The following is a 25,107-nucleotide window of genomic DNA, read 5'->3' on the forward strand; positions in this document are numbered from 1 at the left end:
GTGTTTAATGAGGTCGAAGCTTTGATCACACGCTTTTTCGTGTTGCAAAATGAGAGATCGCACTGATTTCGATGTTGTGGTTGTGGCTTCCTTTCGACGCAAAGTTGCTTTCAAACACTGACCTCTACTGGACACCTTAATTACCAATTTAGTTAGATTTGTTTCGGTTTATAGCACCTGAACGGTAGCTCTATAGGTAGGGTGAAGGGATGCCAAACACTGGCATCGGCACAATATTGAATCCTGGCTATGCCATTGATTGGGAAAAAAATAAACAAAAAAATCGGTGAAATTACAATATCTTCCCATTGTTGTTCAAATAATTCGTTTTATTTAGTGTCGCCTATGACAATAGTTTTTCTTCAGCATAATAATACCACTGATTTTGTAAAAATAGTGAACCTGGAGGCAAAATGGGTAAGGTGGATCTTACCAACTCACACATTTTGATGGATGTAATGGGGGGGGGGAAGTCTATATAAACATCAAACATGCTGATATTCATCCCTGACCTGACCGGATGTGAAATGGCTAGCTAGTTAGCGGGTACGCGCTACTAGCGTTTCAATCAGTTACGTCACTTGCTCTGAAACCTATTAGTAGTGTTGCCCCTTGCTTTGCAAGGGCCGCGGCTTTTGTGGAGCGATGGGTAACGATGCTTCGTGGGCGACCGTTGTTGATGTGTGCAGAAGGTGCCTGGTTCGCGCCCGTGTCGGGGTGAGGGGACAGTTTAAAGTTATACTGTTACACCCTGTGTTCAAATGGTATGTTAAAAGAGAACCGTTTTTTCGAAAAAAATTTTGGTGAAAGCCAAAATGTTCAGAAAACCTTGATTTCCCATCACTAGTGTTATTGTTATTCCTGGTAAGACAGCTCTGCTCATCTGCTCTTTTCTTTACACCTCTCCTAAATATGTACAGGGAGACTTTTAATACTTTTCTGCCTGTGCTCCCCTAAATAGTATCCATACGGAAACCACTGAAGAAAACTATAGTTCTTACCCTGTCACCCTATTATGAGTACATTTCATTCATAGATACAATGAATACAGTCAGTGGATACTTAGTCAACTGAATAATTGTATCCGTTATATTTTTTTCAGCACAGGCCGGGCCTACTACAACTATCCTATTGTCCGTGTCCGCTGGAGCGCACACGGAATCAGTGCACTTGTGGGAACGAACAGGGTTTTGGATTCCAAATCCACAGCCACAAGTTTGAACTTGTATCCCAAAAGTTATTCACAGGCATAAAAGGACTGGATAGGCAAAAGCAGAATGGTAGAGATTCCGTCCGAGCCAGCCATCACTGTGGTAAAGTCACATTATCCACCAGTCTTTTCAAATACAGCAGATAGCAGTAGCGTAGGAACTAAACTAAGGAGCTAGGAACCGAAATGTAAATGAATTTGGGGAAGTTTGGAACACTTGGGACAGCGTCGACCAATCAGATAGCCCTGAGGGTCTGCCGGTCCTAGTTGGGGAGTGGTCGCGGTCCACCGCCAAATTCAAACACATAAAGACTAAGTTCCCGTTGACTACTACAGTTAGAGCTTTCTTCAGGAGAGACAGAGGGAACAACCAACTTTACAAGGTAGATATTATCGAATATAAAGTACTTCATTGTGTATAATAAATGAGTTTAATAAAGCTAACCTATTCACCTCTTTCAATGGACGATTTAGCTAAAAGCATGCATTCGAATAGCTAACTAATAATGTTAACTTTGTCTGCTTGATAACTAGCTAATCCGAAGCTGCTAGTTTTTTTCTTATGGTACATTTTGTATTTAACCTTTATTTAACTAGGCAAGTCAGTTAAGAACAAGGTTAGCGAATTCAAAAGTAGAACAAAGTATCTAGCTAGTTAACGTAGGATAGCTACATTTTGTTGATATGGTTATTGGGATGTTAACTAGCATGTGAAATGACTAGAGTAGGTAACGTTAGCTAACTGGGTACTGGAATATATTGTTGGGGCAAACCGACAAAGGCAGCATAACCGGGCGGCTGTGAACCGCATGGCGAATTGTAAACAAAGCAAGCCTGAGTTGACTCCTTTCAGAGACAAAACGCTTAAATACGGTATGGCTCCAGCAGATACTACTGATGGTTCGTTTGCGAACGAACGGCTCTTTTTGGGGCGTATTTCGGTAACCGAATCGCATCGGTGAAAGAGCCGTTTATTTGGGTTGCTTACGGCTACTACTGTGTTTTGGGCTCCAGACAACGATTATCGGCACAACGTTATAAAAACATTATTTGCGGTTTGTAATTCCTCACTGCAGGAACAAAGGTAGTGAGGAGAGTCTTTTTCTGGTTCACATATTTTTGCAGTGCGTTCCAAAAGATTTTTTTTTGCAGGACAGTAATTTGGTCAGGTACAAATGTCTTTAAATTCACACGTCACGATCTGACATTATGGCAGGCAACTTTGTAGTCTTTACATACCCTTTTTCAAAATGTTCATGGTTTAAACTTCCACACCAGAAAAGATACGTCAGTGGGATGATTCGATTATGCTGAGCCGCGGCCTCGTTACTTCATCGGGCGAAAGCGGGGAGGGAAAAGCTACTTACTGAAATATTACAGTAATCTGTGCCGCTCAGTCATTTTGTCAACAAGGCAGCATGGTGCATCGTTCAACAACAAAAAAATATATATATTTTCCATTAAATGTTTAAATTTTCTACCTCGTTTTCATTTGGGGATGCAGATTGTGCTCAAAAGCAATCACTTTTGCATATGAAAACACAGAATCCTACTCATTACTCCACATGCTCCTACATCACTTTGTTTCGAGCCGACATCACTGTGGGCGTTGAACCGGGCAAAGTCAGCCAAATTCCCAAACCAATGTCATCAACGTTTACCTGGTGCAAAACACGCCCACGTGTGCACCCGGACGAGATTAATCGACCCCCCCTCATTGGCAAGAAGCGGGCAGTTCGGTTAACACTTCAAGTCCAAATATATTATACTTTGACTTGAACGATTACATATGGACTTACATCATTGTGCAACATTCATAAGCTCTGCTCGTCCTCTTTCGGCTGGAAAAAAAGTGGATTTGGAAATATTTTTTTTGCCAAAGTTTCGTTTCAGGGCTGGGTTTTATTTGAATGGTACCACCCACCAGCATGGCGTTGTTTATTATTCAGAAACACCAGCAAAGTTCGCGAGTAGTGACTGAGTTTAGCAGGGGTGCACTTTGGTTTTTAGAAGTAAGTGGGGGGGTGGGGGCATAACCTGGCGGTGAGTCTTGGTCGACCAAGAGTAGTAGTGTTTACGACCAATTTCAATCAATTGTTCAATTTTAAAACGTGTAGTTTTCCATATTAAACACAGGGTGTGTCTATAATAAAATCAACTAGGCTATATGTACTGAGCTGGTCTGACGCTTTAAGCACGCTGTTTGATTAAATAATTAAGACACACAAATGACTCGAGGGAGCCAGAGATCACAGAACCTGTTCCCGACCCTCTTGCTGCAGCTTCGCAGATTCTGGCTTTATGCTCCTGGTGTTATAGGTGTTGTCGGTAATAGGCTACTCCAAGGGGTCGGCAAACTTTTTCATTTGGAAAATGTATCTTACTATTTCCACCAATCTGCGTGCCAGTTACGACTTTCATATGCACATTTTCGTGGAACAGTTTCATTTTAATTTATAATAGTCTTTGTCTATGGTTAATCTAAATTCTATCTAAATGACAATTATTCAAAACTAAAAGTAACTTTCATTGCCATTTCCAACTATGTAAAAATGGCCGACATAAAGCCAACGCATAACATTGCAGCCTGCAGGTAGAAAATACCCGGATGAAAATAAATATCCTATAAATCACATTGGCTATGCATGGCCTGTATGCAACGAACTTGAACCATTGTATCAAATATTCTGGACCCTCAGTTTCCCATGCCAGTGAGCTTGGGACAGACACAGCTGTAGGCTATTTGTGCAAAAGGATAAGAAGTAATCAGGTATTCTATGACGTTTCCACTGGATCAGAGCATTACATTTCTTCCCTTAATGCTGAGTGGTTATCGAAAAGGGAGAGAGAGCTGGAAATATTGTTCAAATACTTTGAGGAACTTCTCAATTGATCCTAAAAACAGACTTTGTTTACTCGCAGTTTCAGGTGAAGGAAACAAGGACGTTGAGAAACTCCACAACTCATTAGTGGTGGTGAGTTAAGACAATCAGAAATACTATCAGCCATCCCCAAATGGACACATTTTATAGGTCTATGTTTGCGCTCAAGCCAGATAGCCTAGTCTTACTTCTATTTGCGTCCTTACTCAACACTGACAGGAGCATTTCAAACAAAAGACGACCAATAAATTGACAACTCATAAATGGAGTGAAATGAACGAGTTTGTTTCTCAGAAGTGTAGCCTGGGTTATGAGTTCTGCCAAACACATTTCCAATGGTACACAGCATTGTATGAGATCTTCAGCTTGTTTCTCAGTAGTTACCTGCCTCCCCTCCACTCTAACCACTAGGCTACCTGCCGCCCCTCCACTCTAACCACTAGGCTACCTGCCGCCCCTCCACTCTAACCACTAGTCTACCTGCCGCCCCTCCACTCTAACCACTAGGCTACCTGCCTCCCCTCCACTCTAACCACTAGGCTACCTGCCTCCCCTCCACTCTAACCACTAGGCTACCTGCCTCCCCTCCACTCTAACCACTAGGCTACCTGCCTCCCCTCCACTCTAACCACTAGTCTACCTGCCGCCCCTCCACTCTAACCACTAGGCTACCTGCCTCCCCTCCACTCTAACCACTAGGCTACCTGCCGCCCCTCCACTCTAACCACTAGGCTACCTGCCGCCCCTCCACTCTAACCACTAGTCTACCTGCCGCCCCTCCACTCTAACCACTAGGCTACCTGCCGCCCCTCCACTCTAACCACTAGTCTACCTGCCTCCCCTCCACTCTAACCACTAGGCTACCTGCTGCACCTCCACTCTAACCACTAGTCTACCTGCCGCCCCTCCACTCTAACCACTAGGCTACCTGCCTCCCCTCCACTCTAACCACTAGTCTACCTGCCGCCCCTCCACTCTAACCACTAGGCTACCTGCCTCCCCTCCACTCTAACCACTAGTCTACCTGCCGCCCCTCCACTCTAACCACTAGTCTACCTGCCGCCCCTCCACTCTAACCACTAGGCTACCTGCCTCCCCTCCACTCTAACCACTAGGCTACCTGCCTCCCCTCCACTCTAACCACTAGGCTACCTGCCACCCCTCCACTCTAACCACTAGGCTACCTGCCACCCCTCCACTCTAACCACTAGTCTACCTGCCACCCCTCCACTCTAACCACTAGGCTACCTGCCGCCCCTCCACTCTAACCACTAGTCTACCTGCCACCCCTCCACTCTAACCACTAGGCTACCTGCTCTAACCACTAGTCTACCTGCCTCCACTCTAACCACTAGGCTACCTGCCACCCCTCCACTCTAACCACTAGGCTACCTGCCGCCCCTCCACTCTAACCACAAGTCTACCTGCCTCCCCTCCACTCTAACCACTAGTCTACCTGCCACCCCTCCACTCTAACCACTAGGCTACCTGCCGCCCCTCCACTCTAACCACTAGGCTACATGCCTCCCCTCCTCTCTAACCACTAGGCTACATGCCGCCCCTCCACTCTAACCACTAGTCTACCTGCCACCCCTCCACTCTAACCACTAGGCTACATGCCGCCCCTCCACTCTAACCACTAGGCTACCTGCCACCCCTCCACTCTAACCACTAGGCTACCTGCCACCCCTCCACTCTAACCACTAGGCTACCTGCTCTAACCACTAGGCTACCTGCTCTAACCACTAGTCTACCTGCCTCCACTCTAACCACTAGGCTACCTGCCGCCCCTCCACTCTAACCACTAGGCTACCTGCCGCCCCTCCACTCTAACCACTAGTCTACCTGCCTCCCCTCCACTCTAACCACTAGTCTACCTGCCACCCCTCCACTCTAACCACTAGGTTACCTGCCGCCCCTCCACTCTAACCACTAGGCTACATGCCTCCCCTCCTCTCTAACCACTAGGCTACATGCCGCCCCTCCACTCTAACCACTAGTCTACCTGCCACCCCTCCACTCTAACCACTAGGCTACCTGCCACCCCTCCACTCTAACCACTAGGCTACCTGCCACCCCTCCACTCTAACCACTAGGCTGCCTGCCGCCCCTCCACTCTAACCACTAGTCTACCTGCCGCCCCTCCACTCTAACCACTAGGCTACCTGCCACCCCTCCACTCTAACCACTAGGATACCTGCCTCCCCTCCACTCTAACCACTAGTCTACCTGCCTCCCCTCCACTCTAACCACTAGTCTACCTGCCGCCCCTCCACTCTAACCACTAGGCTACCTGCCTCCCCTCCACTCTAACCACTAGGCTACCTGCCACCCCTCCACTCTAACCACTAGTCTACCTGCCACCCCTCCACTCTAACCACTAGGCTACCTGCCGCCCCTCCACTCTAACCACTAGTCTACCTGCCGCCACTCCACTCTAACCACTAGTCTACCTGCCGCCCCTCCACTCTAACCACTAGTCTACCTGCCGCCCCTCCACTCTAACCACTAGGCTACCTTCCTCCCCTCCACTCTAACCACTAGGCTACCTGCCACCCCTCCACTCTAACCACTAGGCTACCTGCCACCCTCCACTCTAACCACTAGGATACCTGCCTCCCCTCCACTCTAACCACTAGTCTACCTGCCGCCCCTCCACTCTAACCACTAGTCTACCTGCCACCCCTCCACTCTAACCACTAGTCTACCTGCCACCCCTCCACTCTAACCACTAGGCTACCTGCCACCCCTCCACTCTAACCACTAGGCTACCTGCCTCCCCTCCACTCTAACCACTAGGCTACCTGCCACCCCTCCACTCTAACCACTAGGCTACCTGCCACCCCTCCACTCTAACCACTAGGCTACCTGCCACCCCTCCACTCTAACCACTAGGCTACCTGCCACCCCTCCACTCTAACCACTAGTCTACCTGCCTCCCCTCCACTCTAACCACTAGTCTACCTGCCACCCCATGCACACAAAGAAGTTATGAAACAATATGAATATCCACGAAATGGCGGGAGAGGACACATTCTGGAGAGAGATGTGCCTTGAGCCACAGTCCCCATATATTACTGGACTGTCATCACTGCGGCCTCCTCTCTCCTGTCCAGAAACAGGCGCAAATCAGACAGGTGTCTCGTGTGCCATAAAATAAATATATACACTACCGTTCAAAAGTTTGGGGTCACTTAGAAATGGCCAAGTTTGGAAAGAAATGCTATTTTTTTGTCAAAATAACATCAAATTGATCAGAAATACAGTGTAGACATTGTTAATGTTGTAAATGACTATTGTAGCTGGAAACGGCTGATTTAAAAAAATAAAAAAAAATTACAATAATTTTTATCCCATTTTCTCCCCAATTTTCGTGGTACCCAATCGCTAGTAATTACTATCTTGTCTCATCGCTACAACTCCCGTACGGGCTCGGGAGAGACGAAGGTCGAAAGCCATGCGTCCTCCGAAGCACAACCCAACCAGCCGTACTGCTTCTTAACACAGCGCGCCTCCAACCCGGAAGCCAGCCGCACCAATGTGTCGGAGGAAACACCGTGTACCTGGCCCCCTTGGTTAGCGCGCACTGCGCCCGGCCCGCCACAGGAGTCGCTGGAGCGCGATGAGACAAGGATATCCCTACCGGCCAAACCCTCCCTAACCCGGACGACGCTATGCCAATTCTGCGTCGCCCCACGGACCCCCCGGTCGCGGCCGGCTGCGACAGAGCCTGGGCGTGAACCCAGAGACTCTGGTGGCGCAGCTAGCACTGCAATGCAGTGCTCTAGACCACTGCGCCACCCGGGAGGCAAAATAACATAAAACTGATCAGAAATACAGTGTAGACATTGTTAATGTTGTAGACGACTATTGTAGCTGGAAACGGCTGATTTTTAATGGAATATCTACATAGACGTACAGAGGCCCATTATCAGCAACCATCACTCCTGTGTTCCAATGGCACGTTGTGTTAGCTAATCCAAGTTTATCATTTTAAAAGGCTAATTGATCATTAGAAAACCCTTTTGCAATTATGTTAGCACAGCTGAAAACTGTTGTCCTGATTTAAAGAAGCAATAAAACTTCCCTTCTTGTGTGCAATCAATCAAGTTTGTTTTATATAGCCCTTCGTACATCAGCTAATATCTCGAAGTGCTGTACAGAAACCCAGCCTAAAACCCCAAACAGTAAGCAATGCAGGTGTAGAAGCACGGTGGCTAGGAAAAACTCTCTAGAAAGGCCAAAACCTAGGAAGAAACCTAGAGAGGAACCAGGCTATGAGGGGTGGCCAGTCCTCTTCTGGCTGTGCCGGGTGGAGAGCTGTCATTAAGGCAAAGGGTGGCCACTTTGAAGAATCAAAAATATATTTTGATTTGTTTAACACTTTTTTTTCTCTTTTTTTTGGTTACTACATGATTCCATATGTGTTATTTCATAGTTTTGACGTCGCGCTCGTACCATTTGAGACTCTAAAATACCATCCGAGATGCTCAAGCGTTCGCTTTTACGAACACAGACCAGACAGCGTCATCACGCATAGTCTTCAGCGGGAAGTTCCTCAAACGCTTCGCTAGATAGTTCTTCTTGTAAATAGGACTTTGTTCCGCGGTGCTTTAGAGTTCACTCCAAAACCACCGGGGTTTTTCCCCCCCAGACGTGTTAAGTGACCTCGGCCATCTATTGTGCGGGACTTCATCCCACCATGGAAAGACGGGCACCAGTTTTATTACGTGTTTATCTTTTACATTTTGACGCGAGTTGTTTTGTTCTACATTTCTATCTGAAGCGCTCTACTATGGTGTGTGTGTACTGCTGAATACAACCCTGATCTCTTCCTCTTTCCTCCCCGATTGGCCAGCTTCAGCATGTCGTCGTCGGTGATGAGTGGCGTGGCGGTGTGGAGGGCTCACAGCGTTCTGGAGGAGTCCGACGGGGGCGAGTCCAGCTCCCCTGTGGCCCCTGACCGCTTCAGGAAGCTACGCTCCTCCTCCTCTCTCAACTCCCTCCGCATGTCTCTGAGGAAGAGGCTGCCGCTGAGCTCTGTACAGGTAGGAACAGACACACCGCATGGGGTGGCAAGTAGCATAGAGGTTAAAGAAGAGGCTGAGCTCCGTACAGGTAAGAGGCTGAATCAAGCTGCACACGTCCCCAATGGATCCCTATTTAGTTGACTACTTTTGACCAGGGTAATTTGCGATACACAGAAAGACCTCATCCTAGAGAGCATCTCTTGCCATCGGGCCCTTAAGCAAAGCAACTAACCCCTACAACTGCTCTCTGTCCAGAGTCTCTCGATGTGTACACTGAGTTTACAAAACATTAAGAACACCTTCCTAATATTGAGTTTCCCTCAGAACATCCTCAGTTTGTCATGGACTCTAAAGCGTTCCACAGGGATGCTGGTCCATGTTAACTCCACGGGGACGCTGGCCCCATGTTGACTCCACGGGGACGCCGGCCCCATGTTGACTCCACGGGGACGCCGGCCCCATGTTGACTCCACAGGGACGCTGGCCCCATGTTGACTCCACAGGGACGCTGGCCCCATGTTGACTCCACAGGGACGCTGGCCCCATGTCGACTCCACAGGGACGCTGGCCCCATGTCGACTCCACAGGGACGCTGGCCCCATGTCGACTCCACAGGGACGCTGGCCCCATGTCGACTCCACAGGGACGCTGGCCCCATGTCGACTCCACAGGGACGCTGGCCCCATGTCGACTCCACAGGGACGCTGGCCCCATGTCGACTCCACAGGGACGCTGGCCCCATGTCGACTCCACAGGGACGCTGGCCCCATGTCGACTCCACAGGGACGCTGGCCCCATGTTGACTCCACAGGGACGCTGGTCCCATGTTGACTCCAATGCTTCCCACAGTTGTGTCAAATTGGCTGGATGTGTTTTGGGTAGTGGACCGTTCCTGATTCACACAGAAAACTGTTTGTGTGAAAAACCCAGCAGCGTTGCAGTTCTTGACACAAACCGGTGCGCCTGACACCTACTACCATACCCCCGTTCAAAGGCACTGAAGTCTTTTGTCTTGCCCATTCAGCCTCTGAATGAAACACATACACAATCCATTGCTCAAGGCTTTTATAAAAAATCCTTCTTTGACCCCGTCTCCTCCCCTTCATCTACACAGATTTTTGAAGTGTATTTAACAAGTGACATCAATAAGGGATCATAGTTTTCACCTGGTCAGTGTTTGTCATGGAAAGAGCAGGTGTTCTTCATGTTTTATACACCGTGTCTGTCTGTCGGGCCGCTAAGATAATGACCCCATCGTCCTGTTCGATAACGGCCCCATCGTCAAGGTAACGACCCCATCGTCCTGTTCGATAACGACCCCATCGTCCTGTTCGATAACGACCCCATCGTCCTGTTCGATAACGACCCCATCGTCAAGGTAACGACCCCATCGTCCTGTTCCAATAAAGTGGTCCATTGTTCCTCCAGACCAACTCTCTACCAGACCCTGAACTGATCCCTGACCCCACCTGGGAGAGTCTGCAGGCCAATCAGAAGACCAGCGCCGTCTGCCAGCTCACACGCAGCGCACGCAGCCACATCGGGGGAGTGTACCAGGTAGGAGACCGTAGTGATGCCTCTGCTTTTTCATTAACCTGCACCGCAAATGCTAATAACCGTAACCACCTGCCCTATATGTGATAAAGTACAAATCTGACTCCAACCTCTATAGAAAATGCTCTGTAGGCTACAGTCAGAACCGGGGGAATGGTGTTTGGACAGGGAGTGCAGGATTATTTGTTTTTGTTTTGTTGCCTGATTTTTAGATACGTTTCTGCTTATAATTTCTGACATTTTACTTGACTTTTGTTAGTCCACTTGTCTCCTAATCAGATACATGCAGTTTCTCTTCAGTCATTAAATATTTGCCCTAGAAATCTCCATAAACCCTTGCTCACCAGAGTTTTATAAATCAATAGAATGAGTGCTTCTAGTTGACGTCGGTAAAAGTTCTGTCATCTCTGCTTCTTTAGAGGATGTTTAGGGACCGGGGAGAAAATGCAATATTTTTATTTTTTTTATCCCCTTTTCTCCACAATTTTCGTGGTATCCAATCGCTAGTAATTACTATCTTGTCTCATCGCTACAACTCCCGTACGGGCTCGGGAGAGACGAAGGTCGAAAGCCACGCGTCCTCCGAAGCACAACCCAACCAAGCCACACTGCTTCTTAACACAGCGCGCCTCCAACCCGGAAGCCAGCCGCACCAATGTGTCGGAGGAAACACCGTGTACCTGGCCCCCTTGGTTAGCGCGCACTGCGCCCGGCCCGCCACAGGAGTCGCTGGAGCGCGATGAGACAAGGATATCCCTGCCGGCCAAACCCTCCCTAACCCGGACGACGCTAGCCCAATTGTGCGTCGCCCCACGGACCTCCCGGTCGCGGCCGGCTGCGACAGAGCCTGGGCGCGAACCCAGAGACTCTGGTGGCGCAGCTAGCACTGCGATGCAGTGCCCTAGACCACTGCGCCACCCGGGAGGCCAGAAAATGCAATATTTGACCAATTTCTGTGCCAAACTTCCAAATGAAGTCATTTTTGACCAGTTGTAAGGAAATTAGAAAGCTGGTGAAAATGACCCAACGTGCTTCTGATAAGATTTCAGTTTGGCTCGGATGCGTATTTTACGTGGTTGAAATAGGCTACTATCGGCCGATAAAAGATGGATACCGTCTGTAGAGGTGCGGACTGCACATTCGTATTCTCTCAAGACGCTGAAAGAAATTATTTTTCTCCACTCGTGTTCGAGTCAATGTAGCCTACATTTGTGGAAATGCTTAATTCTGTTAATATTAAAGGGAAACTTTACAGCTAGGGTTTCTCCCTACATAATTGTGAGGGGGTGTTTCAGACATTATGAGGAGGTGATTGACACAATTATTCACTATTTTTGCACCAGGAGACGTCATTGGTTGATCGAGCCTGCTGTCTGATCTAAAAATGAATAGACATGTTTTATAGAAATTATGGTGGCTTTTGTGATTCGCCGATTGCACAATCGCACTAGTAGATATGTCTGTCCTTGTTCAATAGAGCCATTGGACTAGTCTCAACGATGTTCCTATCTGCCAGGACATTGTAGCATATCTAGGTTAACTCATTTTCCCTGGCTTTGTAAAGACTACAGCCTGACGGGAGCCATACATCCTCGTTCCCGCCATCGAAATCAGGCTTAGGATAAGGGTACGGCCGAAGACTATAAGAACTGGTTGTCTAGTACGGTCAGAACAGAGAGTAAAAGGAGCAGGTTTCTGGCCCACAGTAGAATAGGTTCAAGGCATAATGTACAGACAAAGGTATGGTAGGATGTGAGTACAGTGGTGGATAAACCTAGGTATTGAGTGATGATGAGAGATATTATCTCTAGAAACATCACTGAAACCAGGTGATGTCACCGCATGTGTGGGAGGTGGAACTGAAAGGGTTGGCTAAGGCGTATTGAGCAGGGCTAGAGGCTCTACAGGGAAATAAGGCAATAATTACTAACCTATAACAGCAATGGACAAGGCATATTGACATTAGGGAGAGGCATGCCTAGCCGAGTGATCGTAGGGGTCCAGTGAGTAGCTCGGCGGACTGGAGACACAGCGATTCAGACAGCTAGCGGGCCTAGGCTACATCTATCACTCCAGTGTTCATTTGCTAAATTGTAATTATTTCGCCTCTAAGGCCTATTTATTGCCTTACCTCCCTACTCTTCTACATTTGCACACACTGTACATAGACTTTTCTATGGTGTTATTGACTCTACGTTTGTTTGTGTAACTCTGTGTTGTTGTTTGTGTCGCACTGCTTTGCTTTATCTTGGCCAGGTCGCAGTTGTAAGTAGACGAGTACAGTGTTGAGTAGACAAGTACAGCCGACGATGGAGTGAATAGGCTAGAATAGTATACTAACAGCACCTCTTCCCCTCATGCCAGAGAACTGACTGGGTGTGAAACGTTTGAGGAGCACTTGTCTTGGAGACAGTTAAGGGTATTGGATATTTTGTTTTCTCAAGAGGGTAGTATTGTTCTTTCATAAATACCTTTTGGCTGTCCTGCCTTGTTTCGTGCCTCCCGGGTGGAGCAGTGGTCTAGGGCACTGCATCGCAGTGCTAGCTGCGCCACCAGAGTCTCTGGGTTCGCGCCCAGGCTCTGTCGCAGCCGGCCGCAACCGGGAGGTCCGTGGGGCGACGCGCAATTGGCATAGCGTCGTCCGGGTTAGCGTCGTCCGAGTTAGGGAGGGTTTGGCCGGTAGGGATATCCTTGTCTCAGTATGTAAAAATGTAATAAAATGTATGCACTCTACTAAGCTCTGGATAAGAGCGTCTGCTAAATGACTAAAATGTAAAAAATATTAATAATGTTTCAAAGTCAGATGATGTCGAGTTCCAGGCTGAAATCTTTCATCCAATGGGACTACAGGCTCTGTACTACTAAAGCTGGGGTCAAGGTTTTACTGTGAACCCTGAGGCTGTACCTGCTTTAAGTTACAGTTTTTTTAAGTGTCCATGTATGCTACTGTGGATATTTGATCATAATATAGGCCTATCAGAGTGGTCTACCATCAGAAACAATGGAGAAAATGCATCCCATAACATTTTAACATGGAAATAGCTGTTCTATCATTCAGCCTACAGTAGCAGACAATGTGTGGTGTTCAATGTAGGGCTACATTCCATGAGACTTTAGAAAAAACACGCAGGACTTGACATTAAACCTGTTTATCCACTTGTCCTTCAGACAAGGAGGTGACTGAACACGTTGTTGGTGCAAGAAACCACTTTAATAATGGTATGGGAATAATAATGCATTTTATTTTGTAAAGAGAAACAGACAAATTATGCCTTTGCCTAACTTCGTTTATTCACGCCTGTCTAAAAACACAACACCTTTTTAAGACAAAATAAAATCTCTTCACCTGTTATGTTTTGTGCTCTTGTAGGAAGTAATCACTCCCCTATTGCTGACTACAAAGTATCTATAACTGGGCTAATAACTCACTAACTAGCGAATAGGAACAAATGTACACAGGTGGCTACATGCAGCTCTCGCTTTGATCTCGAAACAAGAGCATCTACTCACGACTGCTCATGTTGTATACACAGTCCAGTTCAAAGTGAATGGCACAGATCCATATATGGCAAGGGTCTATTTGCATATAGGCCTACTGCAGCTCTGATTGGTTATGCTGCACCGGTCTGTGTAGAGTATGCAATAGAATCCTACTCCGATGAGTTCTGCCTACAACAAAATCTCTTGCATAGTTTGTTTCGGTATGTTGCATTGAAAGTGGCTAATATTTCGTAGATTCGATCACAATTACCGCCGTAACAGGGAAAACTCTAGAAAGTTCATAGTAATCAATCTGTGCTTCTCTTTTTGGGCTGATATTTCATCTGTCCCTGGGAGCTGCATAGGCAGTCTCGGGCTACTGCACACCCACGCGAAGCTTAGAGGGGACATTAGTCTTCACCAAGAGAGAGCTTCTTCTGTCGCGCTCCCTCTGATTCTGTGAAAGTCCAGCTGAAACTGTTTGGGGCCCGATAAAAAAAAATCCAAGTTTATCCAACTCTAAATCTATCTTTATGTTAAAAAAAGAAAACATGCAGAAAAATTCTTCTTCTCTCTCTCTTTCGCAGAGGTTTCAGAGGAACAGAGCAGTGGTACAGGAGGAGTGTTTGGTGGCGACACCTGGCCAGGTGTGTGAGGGGGGAGAGAACAACGAAGGGGTCACCTCCCGTACACCCAGGCGCACCCCCGTCCGTTCCACCACACTCATACCCACAACAACCCCCAGACGCACCCCCAGAGCCACCGCGCCCAAACGCACCCCTGCCTCGGGCCGCGGGGGGAGGAGAACCCCAGGGCGAAGTCCTGAGGTGACGGGGGTGAAGAACGTGGGAGGGAGGAGGCAGCTGGTTCGGATGGCTGCACTACGAAGCCCCTTCGCATCTCCTAACACTCAGAGCCTCAGGCGGTGAGGAGACATGCATACATCCCCCCCCCACACACACATGCACATTCCCACACGTACACACACCCCAATACGTATACACATATACAGTACCAGTCAAACGTTTGGACACACCTACTCATTCCAGGGTTTTTCTTTATTTTTACTATTTTCTACATTGTAGAATAATAGTGAAGACATCAACACTATGACATAATACATATGGAATCATGTAGTAACCAGAAAAAGTGTTAAACAAATCACAATATTTTTTATATTCTTCATAGTCGCCACCCTTTGCCTTGATGACAGCTTTGCACATGCTTTGCATTCTCTCAACCAGCTTCATGAGGAATGCTTTTCCAACAGTCTTAAAGGAGTTCCCACATGCTGAGCACTTGTTGGCTGCTTTTCCTTCACTCTGCGGTCCGACTCATCCCAAACCATCTCAATTGCACAGCCTGGAGGTGTGTTGGGTCATTGTCCTGTTGAAAAACAAATGATTGTCCCACTAAACGCAAGCCAGATGGGATGGCGTATCGCTGCAGAATGCTGTGGTAGCCATGCTGGTTAAGTGTGCCTTGAATTATAAATAAATCTCTGACAGTGTCACCAGCAAAGCACCACCACACCTCCTCCTCCATGCTTCACGGTGGGAAATACATTTGCGGAGATCATCCATTCACCTCCTCTGCGTCTCACAAAGACACTGCGGTTGGTGTCAAATCTCTAATTTGGACTCCAGACCAAAGGACAGATTTCCACCGGTCTAATGTCCATTGCTCATGTTTCTTGGCCCAAGCAAGTCTCTTCTTCTTATTGGTGTCCTTTAGTAGTGGTTTCTTTGCAGCATTTCGACCATGAAGGCCTGATTCACGCAGTCTCCTCTGAACAGTTGATGTTGAGATGTGTCTGTTACTTGAACTCTGAAGCATTTATTTGGGCTGCAAGTTCTGAGGCTGGTAACTCTAATGATCGTATCCTCTGCAGCAGAGGTAACTCTGGGTCTTCCATTCCATTCCGAGGCTGGTAACTCTAATGAACGTATCCTCTGCAGCAGAGGTAACTCTGGGTCTTCCATTCCATTCTGAGGCTGGTAACTCTAATGAACGTATCCTCTGCAGCAGAGGTAACTCTGGGTCTTCCATTCCATTCCGAGGCTGGTAACTCTAATGAACGTATCCTCTGCAGCAGAGGTAACTCTGGGTCTTCCATTCCATTCTGAGGCTGGTAACTCTAATGAACGTATCCTCTGCAGCAGAGGTAACTCTGGGTCTTCCATTCCATTCTGAGGCTGGTAACTCTAATGAACGTATCCTCTGCAGCAGAGGTAACTCTGGGTCTTCCATTCCATTCTGAGGCTGGTAACTCTAATGAACGTATCCTCTGCAGCAGAGGTAACTCTGGGTCTTCCTTTCCATTCTGAGGCTGGTAACTCTAATGAACGTATCCTCTGCAGCAGAGGTAACTCTGGGTCTTCCTTTCCTGTGGCGGTCCTCATGAGAGCCAGTTTCATCACAGCGCTTGATGTCTTTTGCGACTGCACTTGAAGAAACTTTCACAGTTCTTGACATTTTCGTATGGACTGACCTTCATGTCTTAAAGTAATGATGGACTGTCATTGCTCTTTACTTACTTGAGCTGTTATTGCCATAATATGGACTTGGTATTTTACCAAATAGGGCTATCTTCTGTATACCACCCCTACCTTGTCACAACACAACTGATTGGCTCAAACGCATTAAGAAGAAAAGAAGTTCCACAAATTAACTTAACAGGACACACCTGTTAAATTAAATGCATTCCAGGTGACTACCTCATGAAGCTGGTTGAGAGAATGCTAAGAGTGTGTAAAGCTGGCATCAAGGCAAAGGGTGGCTACTTTGAAGAATCTTATATTTTGATTTGTTTAACACTTTTTCTGGTTACAACATGATTCCATATGTATTATTTCATAGTTTTGATGTCTTAACTATTAGTCTACAATGTAGACAATAGTAAAAAAGAATGAAAAACCCTGGAATGAGTAGGTGTGTCCAAACTTTGGACTGGTACTGTACACACACACACACACACACACACACATCCACACTCTTGAATAATGCATACTGAATTGCCCATGCTCTCTGATTGACTGGTGTGTCCTGCTCTCTGATTGGTCCTGTGTGTGTGATTGACAGGAAGTTTGGCCGGGACCTGGAGAGTGTGTCCAGCGGTCTCAGGAAGCTGAAACGTCTGTCCCACGCCTTTGATGATGTCATAGGGAGAGACGACCGGTGAAGAGAATACTTTAACATTTTTAAATTATGACTGTTCATTCAGAAGACCGTCTGTTACACAGTGTTTTACTCACTATTTACACTAGTATTTATATAGGGCAACGAGAGGGGTTAGGCTGGTGAGCAGGACAGAGGACTGTGTAGTGAGAGGTTAGGACGGGGAGAAGGACAGAGCCCTTCCTGTTATGGTAGCAAATCTGGCTCATATGTGTTTCCTGTTCTGGGGCCCTGAGGGGCTCCTGTCTAACGGTCGCCTGCCTTAAAACCCTGCAGCTGCTCTTTCCTTCCCGCCCGCTCAGATTCAAATTGGGCTTGTGGTATGTGGATGAGGGAGGACTGGAAGGGAGGGTGATGTGGGGGCGGTTGGAGAGGACAGGGAGGGGAATCAGAGCTCGATAGTTGGACTTGTTTTAGGAGTGTGTCTTAGGGGAGGAGGGTGTGTGAGGCTCTACTGAGGCCAGTCACATTTCCGCCCCGCTGGAGGTGCCCCGGTCCACTAAGTGCTGTTATTGAGAAGTGGAAACACGTCTAGGAGCTCACAGAATGCGAGAGCTGAAGAATTCGCTATGACAACCAATTTAATATCTAGTATAACTTTTGATTTCACCCCCATCTCAAAATCAATTTTTTTTTTTTTACAGTTTATACGTTTTTACGGAGTGGTCTTCTTTGCTTCGGCCATGCAGTGCGTCTCGCAAAAGGGATTTCTGTCCTCGTTATGAAATGATCAACTTTACCCTGGTATTTCTATAAAAAAAAAATTGTAACATATATACTGATTGTTTAAAGCAAAACGGCCAAAACTATTGCTGATGGTGAACCTGACCAGTCCAAATAGAATCGGTTGTATTTTCAGCAGGTATAGCCAGACGAATGGTCTACAGTAGCTGACTTTTACTCTAGTAAAACACCATTTTCAACATCTCCATAGATAACAATAACATAGCAAATTACATAGGTTGTCACTCAACTAATAAAAGGCTAATATCATGGCAGCCATTTTCATCATTTGAACACTATCATTCCACTATTACTGCAGATACATTATGGATATTTTCTGAAATTACAATTCAAAATGCTACGTTGCTACATGCTAACATGCTACGCGTAGCACCTTTTAATTTAGAATGGAAATTAATATGTTTAATGTATCGATTCGTTCTCTCACCAAACCGTTTCAAAATAAAACGTATCGCTCCTGTATCAGAGCCAATGTATCTTGATTGTCTTGAAAAGGGAAATATGTACATCCCTAATGAACACTGACGTTGACATGGACATTTCTTTTGTAATTTCAGTAGGATTTTTGTTATGAACTGGGAATTTGATTTATAAACATGAACTGTATCAGTGTCATTTTTGATGAAATTTTTAAGATTTGATCGTACGCTGAAATGAGGTACAACAACTAAGTCGGACTTTATCAGTGAAAACCCGGGAGTCTGTCTGCTTCCAGGGCCCAGTTATCTATTCCACCTATCAGATAGGATGAAATACATAGAAATAGAATGGATAGAACATGTATCATTGACTTGAATGGGGACTCCCGTTCTGCATGTTATATTTCTTTTGTATTTAATCCTAGCCGATAACTGGGCCCTGGGCAGCCGGGACTGTGAAGGCGTAGCAGCGGCCCGGGGCCGTGAAGGCGTAGCAGCGGCCCGGGGCCGTGAAGGCGTAGCAGCGGCCCGGGGCCGTGAAGGCGTAGCAGCGGCCCGGGGCCGTGAAGGCGTAGCAGCGGCCCGGGGCCGTGAAGGCGTAGCAGCGGCCCGGGGCCGTGAAGGCGTAGCGGACTGAAGTGTGTTAACCCTGTTATTTTCCTCCTGCAGCAGAACCTTCAACTACTCTCTAATCGCGGAGTAAATATACAGGTAACCACATGACTGGCTAACTGTCTCACCTCACACTACTGATCTACTGCTGGTACTGGACAGGTAACCACATGACTGGCTAACTGTCTCACCTCACACTACTGATCTACTGCTGGTACTGGACAGGTAACCACATGACTGGCTAACTGTCTCACCTCACACTACTGATCTACTGCTGGTACTGGACAGGTAACCACATGACTGGCTAACTGTCTCACCTAACACTACTGATCTACTGCTGGTACTGGGCAGGGCCATCTGCTGGCTGACTGACTGCATGGGAGTTGACCTGATGGCTGACTGACTGCATGGGAGAGTTGACCTGCTGGCTGACTGACTGCATGGGAGAGTTGACCTGCTGACTGACTGACTGCATGGGAGAGTTGACCTGCTGGCTGACTGACTGACTGCATGGGAGAGTTGACCTGCTGGCTGGCTGACTGACTGACTGCATGGGAGAGTTGACCTGCTGGCTGGCTGACTGACTGACTGCATGGGAGAGTTGACCTGCTGGCTGGCTGACTGACTGACTGCATGGGAGAGTTGACCTGCTGGCTGGCTGACTGACTGACTGCATGGGAGAGTTGACCTGCTGGCTGACTGACTGCATGGGAGAGTTGACCTGCTGGCTGACTGACTGACTGCATGGGAGAGTTGACCTGCTGGCTGACTGACTGACTGCATGGGAGAGTTGACCTGCTGGCTGACTGACTGACTGCATGGGAGAGTTGACCTGCTGGCTGACTGACTGACTGCATGGGAGAGTTGACCTGCTGGCTGACTGACTGACTGCATGGGAGAGTTGACCTGCTGGCTGACTGACTGACTGCATGGGAGAGTTGACCTGCTGGCTGACTGACTGACTGCATGGGAGAGTTGACCTGTGTGACATGGGGCGGCAGGGTATCCTAGTGGTTAGAGCGTTGGACTAGTAACCGAAAGGTTGCAAGTTCAAACCCCCGAGCTGACAAGGTACAAATCTGTCGTTCTGCTCCCTGAACAAGACAGTGAACCCACTGTTCCAAGGCCGTCAGTGAAAATAATAATTTGTTCTGAACTGACTTGCCTCGTTAAATCAAGGTAAAATAAAAAATATTCCTGCAACGTTCTTTAGAGGCACAGGAATGTCAACGCTTAGCTGTTAGCGAGGATGATGATGATGATGATGATGATACGTCTTCTGGTAGATGGAAAGCCTTTCCCCCAAATACATTTAAGTCATTTAGCAGACGCTCTTATCCAGAGCGACTTACAAATTGGTGCATTCACCTTATGATATCCAGTGGAACAACCACTTTACAATAGTAAAACTCAATGAAACGTCAACTACAAAGTAGCCTATGTGACTACCTGGCAGAATGCGGATATGACTATTCTCATTAATCCAGTGGCCATTTTGTTTTGAAAACTGGGGGGGGGGGGGTCCCTCACAAAACTCTGCAATCAGATGAATGCTACAGAAACATTGCTAACCAAACTGGTGCATGCACACTAACTACACCCACAAATCCAGATGTTTCCAAGACCTCGATGTGGTTTAAGCATTGTTGTGGACTTACAACATCCAGTTTAGTTGTTTTTCTAGTTACAAAAATAAAGTGCTTTTGAGAGTGAAAACCTGAAAAGAACTGGGAAACAAAACGTAGAAAATAAAATTTGTAGAAAAAACTAAACGGAATCAGGAAAAGATGTAAACTATTTTTTAAAGAAGGCCCTGCTGCAGGAAGGTTCCTCCCTATTCCTGGAGAAAGAGCAACACTTCTAGAAGGGCAGAGAATTAGAACTCGTCCCTGGAGAAGTCAGGAGTCAGTCTGGAGCTACAAGAGAGGGCAGTGAAGTGTCATGTCATTACGTCAGATAACTAAGAGCCTCTCATTGTGGACAGGCGTGTGAATGAAGTAAATTCATACAGTGAATGAATGGATGGCTCACATTGTTTAACTGACACAAAGACGGCTGCTATTAACCAGACACACCGACTCAACCAAACTCTCCTCCTCTCTCCCCCCCTCCAGGTCCCGTGCAGCAGAGCGTTACGGAGGGGTGAGAAGGTTGGACCCCAGCGGGAAGCTGAGCTGCTCCTCTTTCACAGAGCCAAGCGCCTCACACTCCTACTAGCCCGGTCTCACGTCAGAATTAGACGTTGATCCATGTTTCACAAACGTCAAATTGCAAAGTTTTTTTTAAAGATTGAGTTTAGGCATTTAACTCCAATTTTTAAGATTTAGGGTTAAGTTCAGGCTGGTTCCCGACGTCCTCAGACATGGATGGACGTCGAATACTGACTTGTATCGCGGATGACCTGGTTCACCTTGCCGTCCTCGAGCCACACATAGCTTCCTGTTACAGTGTGTTGGTCTGAGGACTATGTATCTTTCCATATTCTATATGTACAGTTGCAGCCAAATATATTGGCACCCTTGCAACTTCTCTTAAATAATTCCCTATTTCTTCTCTTAAGTTGACATTTGAAATTGGTCTCCACACCTTTTTGTTGTTGGATTGTCAACATTGCAAAATATATGTTGTTTTTTGTGCTAGTACTTGTTTGCACAAGATAACTGACAAATGTTTCTTCTTCCATCAATTTTATTTTTTATTTTACCTTTTATTTAACTAGGGCAAGTCAGTTAAGAACAAATTTTTATTTTCAATGCCGGCCTAGGAACGGTGGGTTAACTTTCTTGGGGTTAAACGAGCTTGCTGCACTATTCTACTGGCAATTTGGCCCACTCTTCAGAAAATAACTGTTCTAGTTATTCAATGCCCTCCACCAACTGCTGTCTGGAGCTCTCCGCCTGGGTAATGGATGTGACCCTTCACTGGCCTCTCTAGAACAGTCCAGCGGTTTCTTCTTGATACATTCCAGGGTGCTTCTATGTGTTTAGGGTCGGTGTCCTACCGGAAGACCCACAGCCTTCAACAGAGTTTTTTTGTTGTTGGTCACACTCCAAAATACCCTGATAATCTGCTCATTGTTTTGTCTTGTTGAGGGAAGTCCAACTCAGGCTTTCTGGTGTCTCCTTCAGCAGCGCGGTTTTCCCGGTGTTTTACCAACAACCAAAACAAAACATTCAGATTAAACAACAGCCTCTCTGCTATCAGAGACGGAGGAGGTTTCATAATGCTGCTTCTGCTACTAGTGGTCTTGGAACACGTGTAGGACATGAAATCAGCAGATTCACAGTTTTTGGAGTCCAATGTTCCACCCAGGATCCAAAACCTGTGTCTCCATTAAAAGTTGTGGGTCTTCCAGCAGGACAATGACCCCCCAAACAGAGGTTCTGAAGTGCCCAGCGAAGAGTCCCCAAATTGACGGTGGAAAGGTGCGACAAGCATATTTGTTTTTGCTACAAGAAGTGTTTTGTCTGCGATTATCTTGGTCAATAGACTGTGCAACCAAGTACTAGCTCTGCGGTGCCAATCATTTTGTCGATGCCATTTTGTCTTTTTAAGTTTACAATTTTGTAATTTTAGAAAATAAAGTTTACAACAATAAAATTGGTTCTGCAATGTTGAAGATCTAATAAGGTGTGGTGACCTAAACGTTTCTCAAACGTCATCTTATTTGAGAAATAGGGAACTAAGAAAAGTGCGTACTGGTACATACTGGTTACTGTCTACCAGCCTGGGACCATTTCTAAACAGTATATATCTATTCTATACAGTATATATCTATGTATTCTATTCGCCTTGATGCCCCGCCCACTTGACCCAGTTCCTGATCCAACAGGATTGTTTTCCTTCCTCCAGCCCATTCACAAACAAAACATAGTTAAATATGAATTACATTTGTCACAAATATTCACTATTATAAAGGACCTGAAGGAGGAAAACTTACAATTTGGATTGCCCTTGTTGACAGGCATCATAAGGTGAATACTTTTAACAGAATGGGATTCGTTTCTATATTCTATAATGTAACAGGTTTGTTTTATACATGATGGGATGTTTAAGGTGAAGCCAGGGGTGAAAGTAGATGTCATTTCTTATCGGTAGGGGTCAGCCAAGAGCAAGCACGCATTTTTTATATATTTTTTACGGAAAAAATTACAGGGTAGCCCTCACGGTGGGGACATGACGGATGTTCTCTGCTGGTGCCAGTAAGATAGGCTACTGTTCGTTAGATTAAGTTAAGAATTTTGATAGCTAAAATACAGATTGGAGTCTTCTCACTGTAATATCGTTACAGCAATATCAATTTGCTTTTTAAACAGTTTTTCCGGATTGTACTCTTTAAATATTGCAATATGCATTTTCTGCTTTTCACTGACAGTCGCAACTCGACAGTCATCTATTGGTATTGCAGCAGCAGCCGCGGGCCCTTCCGACTGTAGTGCATGCGATTTGAAACAATCCACTAAAATAATAAGCTAATCCCCTGTTGCCAAATCATGCTTTCTGGTGTAGTAGCCTATTTTGAATGATTTTATTAATTTATGTATAGACAGGAGTTAGCTAATTAGCCTGTATAATTTTGGCAATTTAATTAACTTTACTTTAGGGAAAGCTGAGCTTCCCGTAGCCTTATGGACATGATGCCTATGCCCTTTTTAACGTGGCATAAACACAGCCAGTCATGGTGTTTTCATCCGGTTGTCAAACAATCACTTAAAGGCGCTCCTGTAGGCTACCCGCGCTCATCCATCCATCCTTTCAGCTTCCAAACCCCAACAGTGCGTTGTTCATCCGCAATTTGATGAATGGAAACATACATCTGTTACAAAACACCTCCGTATAGATGGAAATGATGTTCTGCGATTGTCATTAGGAGAAGTACACTTGTAGTCTGAATTGATGTATCCACTGTTGTCCAACCTCGGTCACGGCCACTCATCTCCGCCATGACAAAACGTCCGTTTTCTCCTCAAACTACAACGCAATCAGGAGAACAAACCATCCGGTTTCCAGTCAATTCCGCTAATTGTTTCAAGCGGCCGACATGCAGTGCTGTACCATAATGGTGTACTAGCCGTTAGTTGTTTGGAGCATGTTGTATTGTGATTGGTTCGCCCTACCGGACCATACCGCCTTACTTTCACCCCTGGGTAAAGCTGACACTCAGAGTCTAGGGCCACTGTTATTCTAATGGGAAAGGGCGATACCTAGACAGTTGTACAACTGAAATGTGTCCTCAACCCCTCTGAATCAGAGAGGTGCGGAGGGCTGTCTTCGGCGTCAGGAGACTAATGATAACATGTTATTCTAATGTTGGGAATCCATGTTGTTTATTCTTGATAACTACATGTTATGAATCAATGTTACATATTCCTAATGACTACATATTCAGGAGTGATCTGAGAGTCTCCTGTCGGCATAGGGACTAAACTGACGAGACAGTCACGGATGCGAGTAACCCGTCTTGTAACGGCACATTGCAATACATCCGGGTTACACTGGTGTTGCAGTAATTCACATTTACCGACAGACGGCATCAAAGTGCCATTTTACACCCATAACAAACCTTCCAAAATTGCTTCACCAGGCACGTCAATTAAGTTCAAATTCTTATTTACAATGATGGGCAAATACCAAAATGTTACACTAATATTCTATGAACACTAATATGTATAGAGCAATGGCGACCTGTCATTCAGGGCAGGTGGGGCTCTGCCTGTTTTGCATGTTATTTTGACATTAATACGTGTCACATATCAGTTTGCAAACAATGTAGAAAAATATATCATTGGGTTAATAAAGCCGCATACAAACAATGTCTCTTTTTTTGTTTTCTTGAGTAAAGCAGCTCCAAAATGCAGGTGATTCAGCCCAGCTCAGTGCTTCCTGTTGGTGGTGGCGCGAGCCAGCAGCAAATACAGAGCGTTGCGTCGTTATTGGCTCAGTGTTCTGGTCACTCATGGGGACACTACGTCACCGCCAAGTCTAAGGGTAGAGCTAGA

General features: G+C 46.3%; 1 protein-coding gene across 3 annotated transcripts; it reads left to right on the forward strand.

Annotated features, from left to right (window-relative positions):
- Positions 1 to 1,486: 1,486 nt before the first annotated feature.
- LOC129864200 (uncharacterized) lies at positions 1,487 to 24,921 on the forward strand. Of its 3 annotated transcripts, none has more exons than XM_055936898.1 (7): positions 1,487 to 1,593; positions 8,951 to 9,140; positions 10,551 to 10,679; positions 14,744 to 15,081; positions 17,238 to 17,333; positions 19,166 to 19,207; positions 21,223 to 21,310. In XM_055936898.1, exons 2-6 carry the CDS (start codon positions 8,958 to 8,960, stop codon positions 19,197 to 19,199), a joined length of 780 nt encoding a protein of 259 aa, XP_055792873.1. In that variant the 5' UTR covers positions 1,487 to 1,593; positions 8,951 to 8,957; the 3' UTR covers positions 19,200 to 19,207; positions 21,223 to 21,310. The 3 variants fall into 3 exon arrangements, with proteins under 3 accessions (XP_055792873.1, XP_055792870.1, XP_055792871.1); XM_055936896.1 differs by lacking the exon at positions 19,166 to 19,207 and adding an exon at positions 4,133 to 4,185 and having other exon boundaries at positions 1,496 to 1,593; positions 21,223 to 24,921; XM_055936895.1 differs by lacking the exon at positions 19,166 to 19,207 and having other exon boundaries at positions 21,223 to 24,921.
- Positions 24,922 to 25,107: the final 186 nt, after the last annotated feature.

The sequence above is a fragment of the Salvelinus fontinalis genome, chromosome 10, assembly GCF_029448725.1.
Source record: "Salvelinus fontinalis isolate EN_2023a chromosome 10, ASM2944872v1, whole genome shotgun sequence".
NCBI classification, from domain to species: Eukaryota; Metazoa; Chordata; class Actinopteri; order Salmoniformes; family Salmonidae; genus Salvelinus; species Salvelinus fontinalis.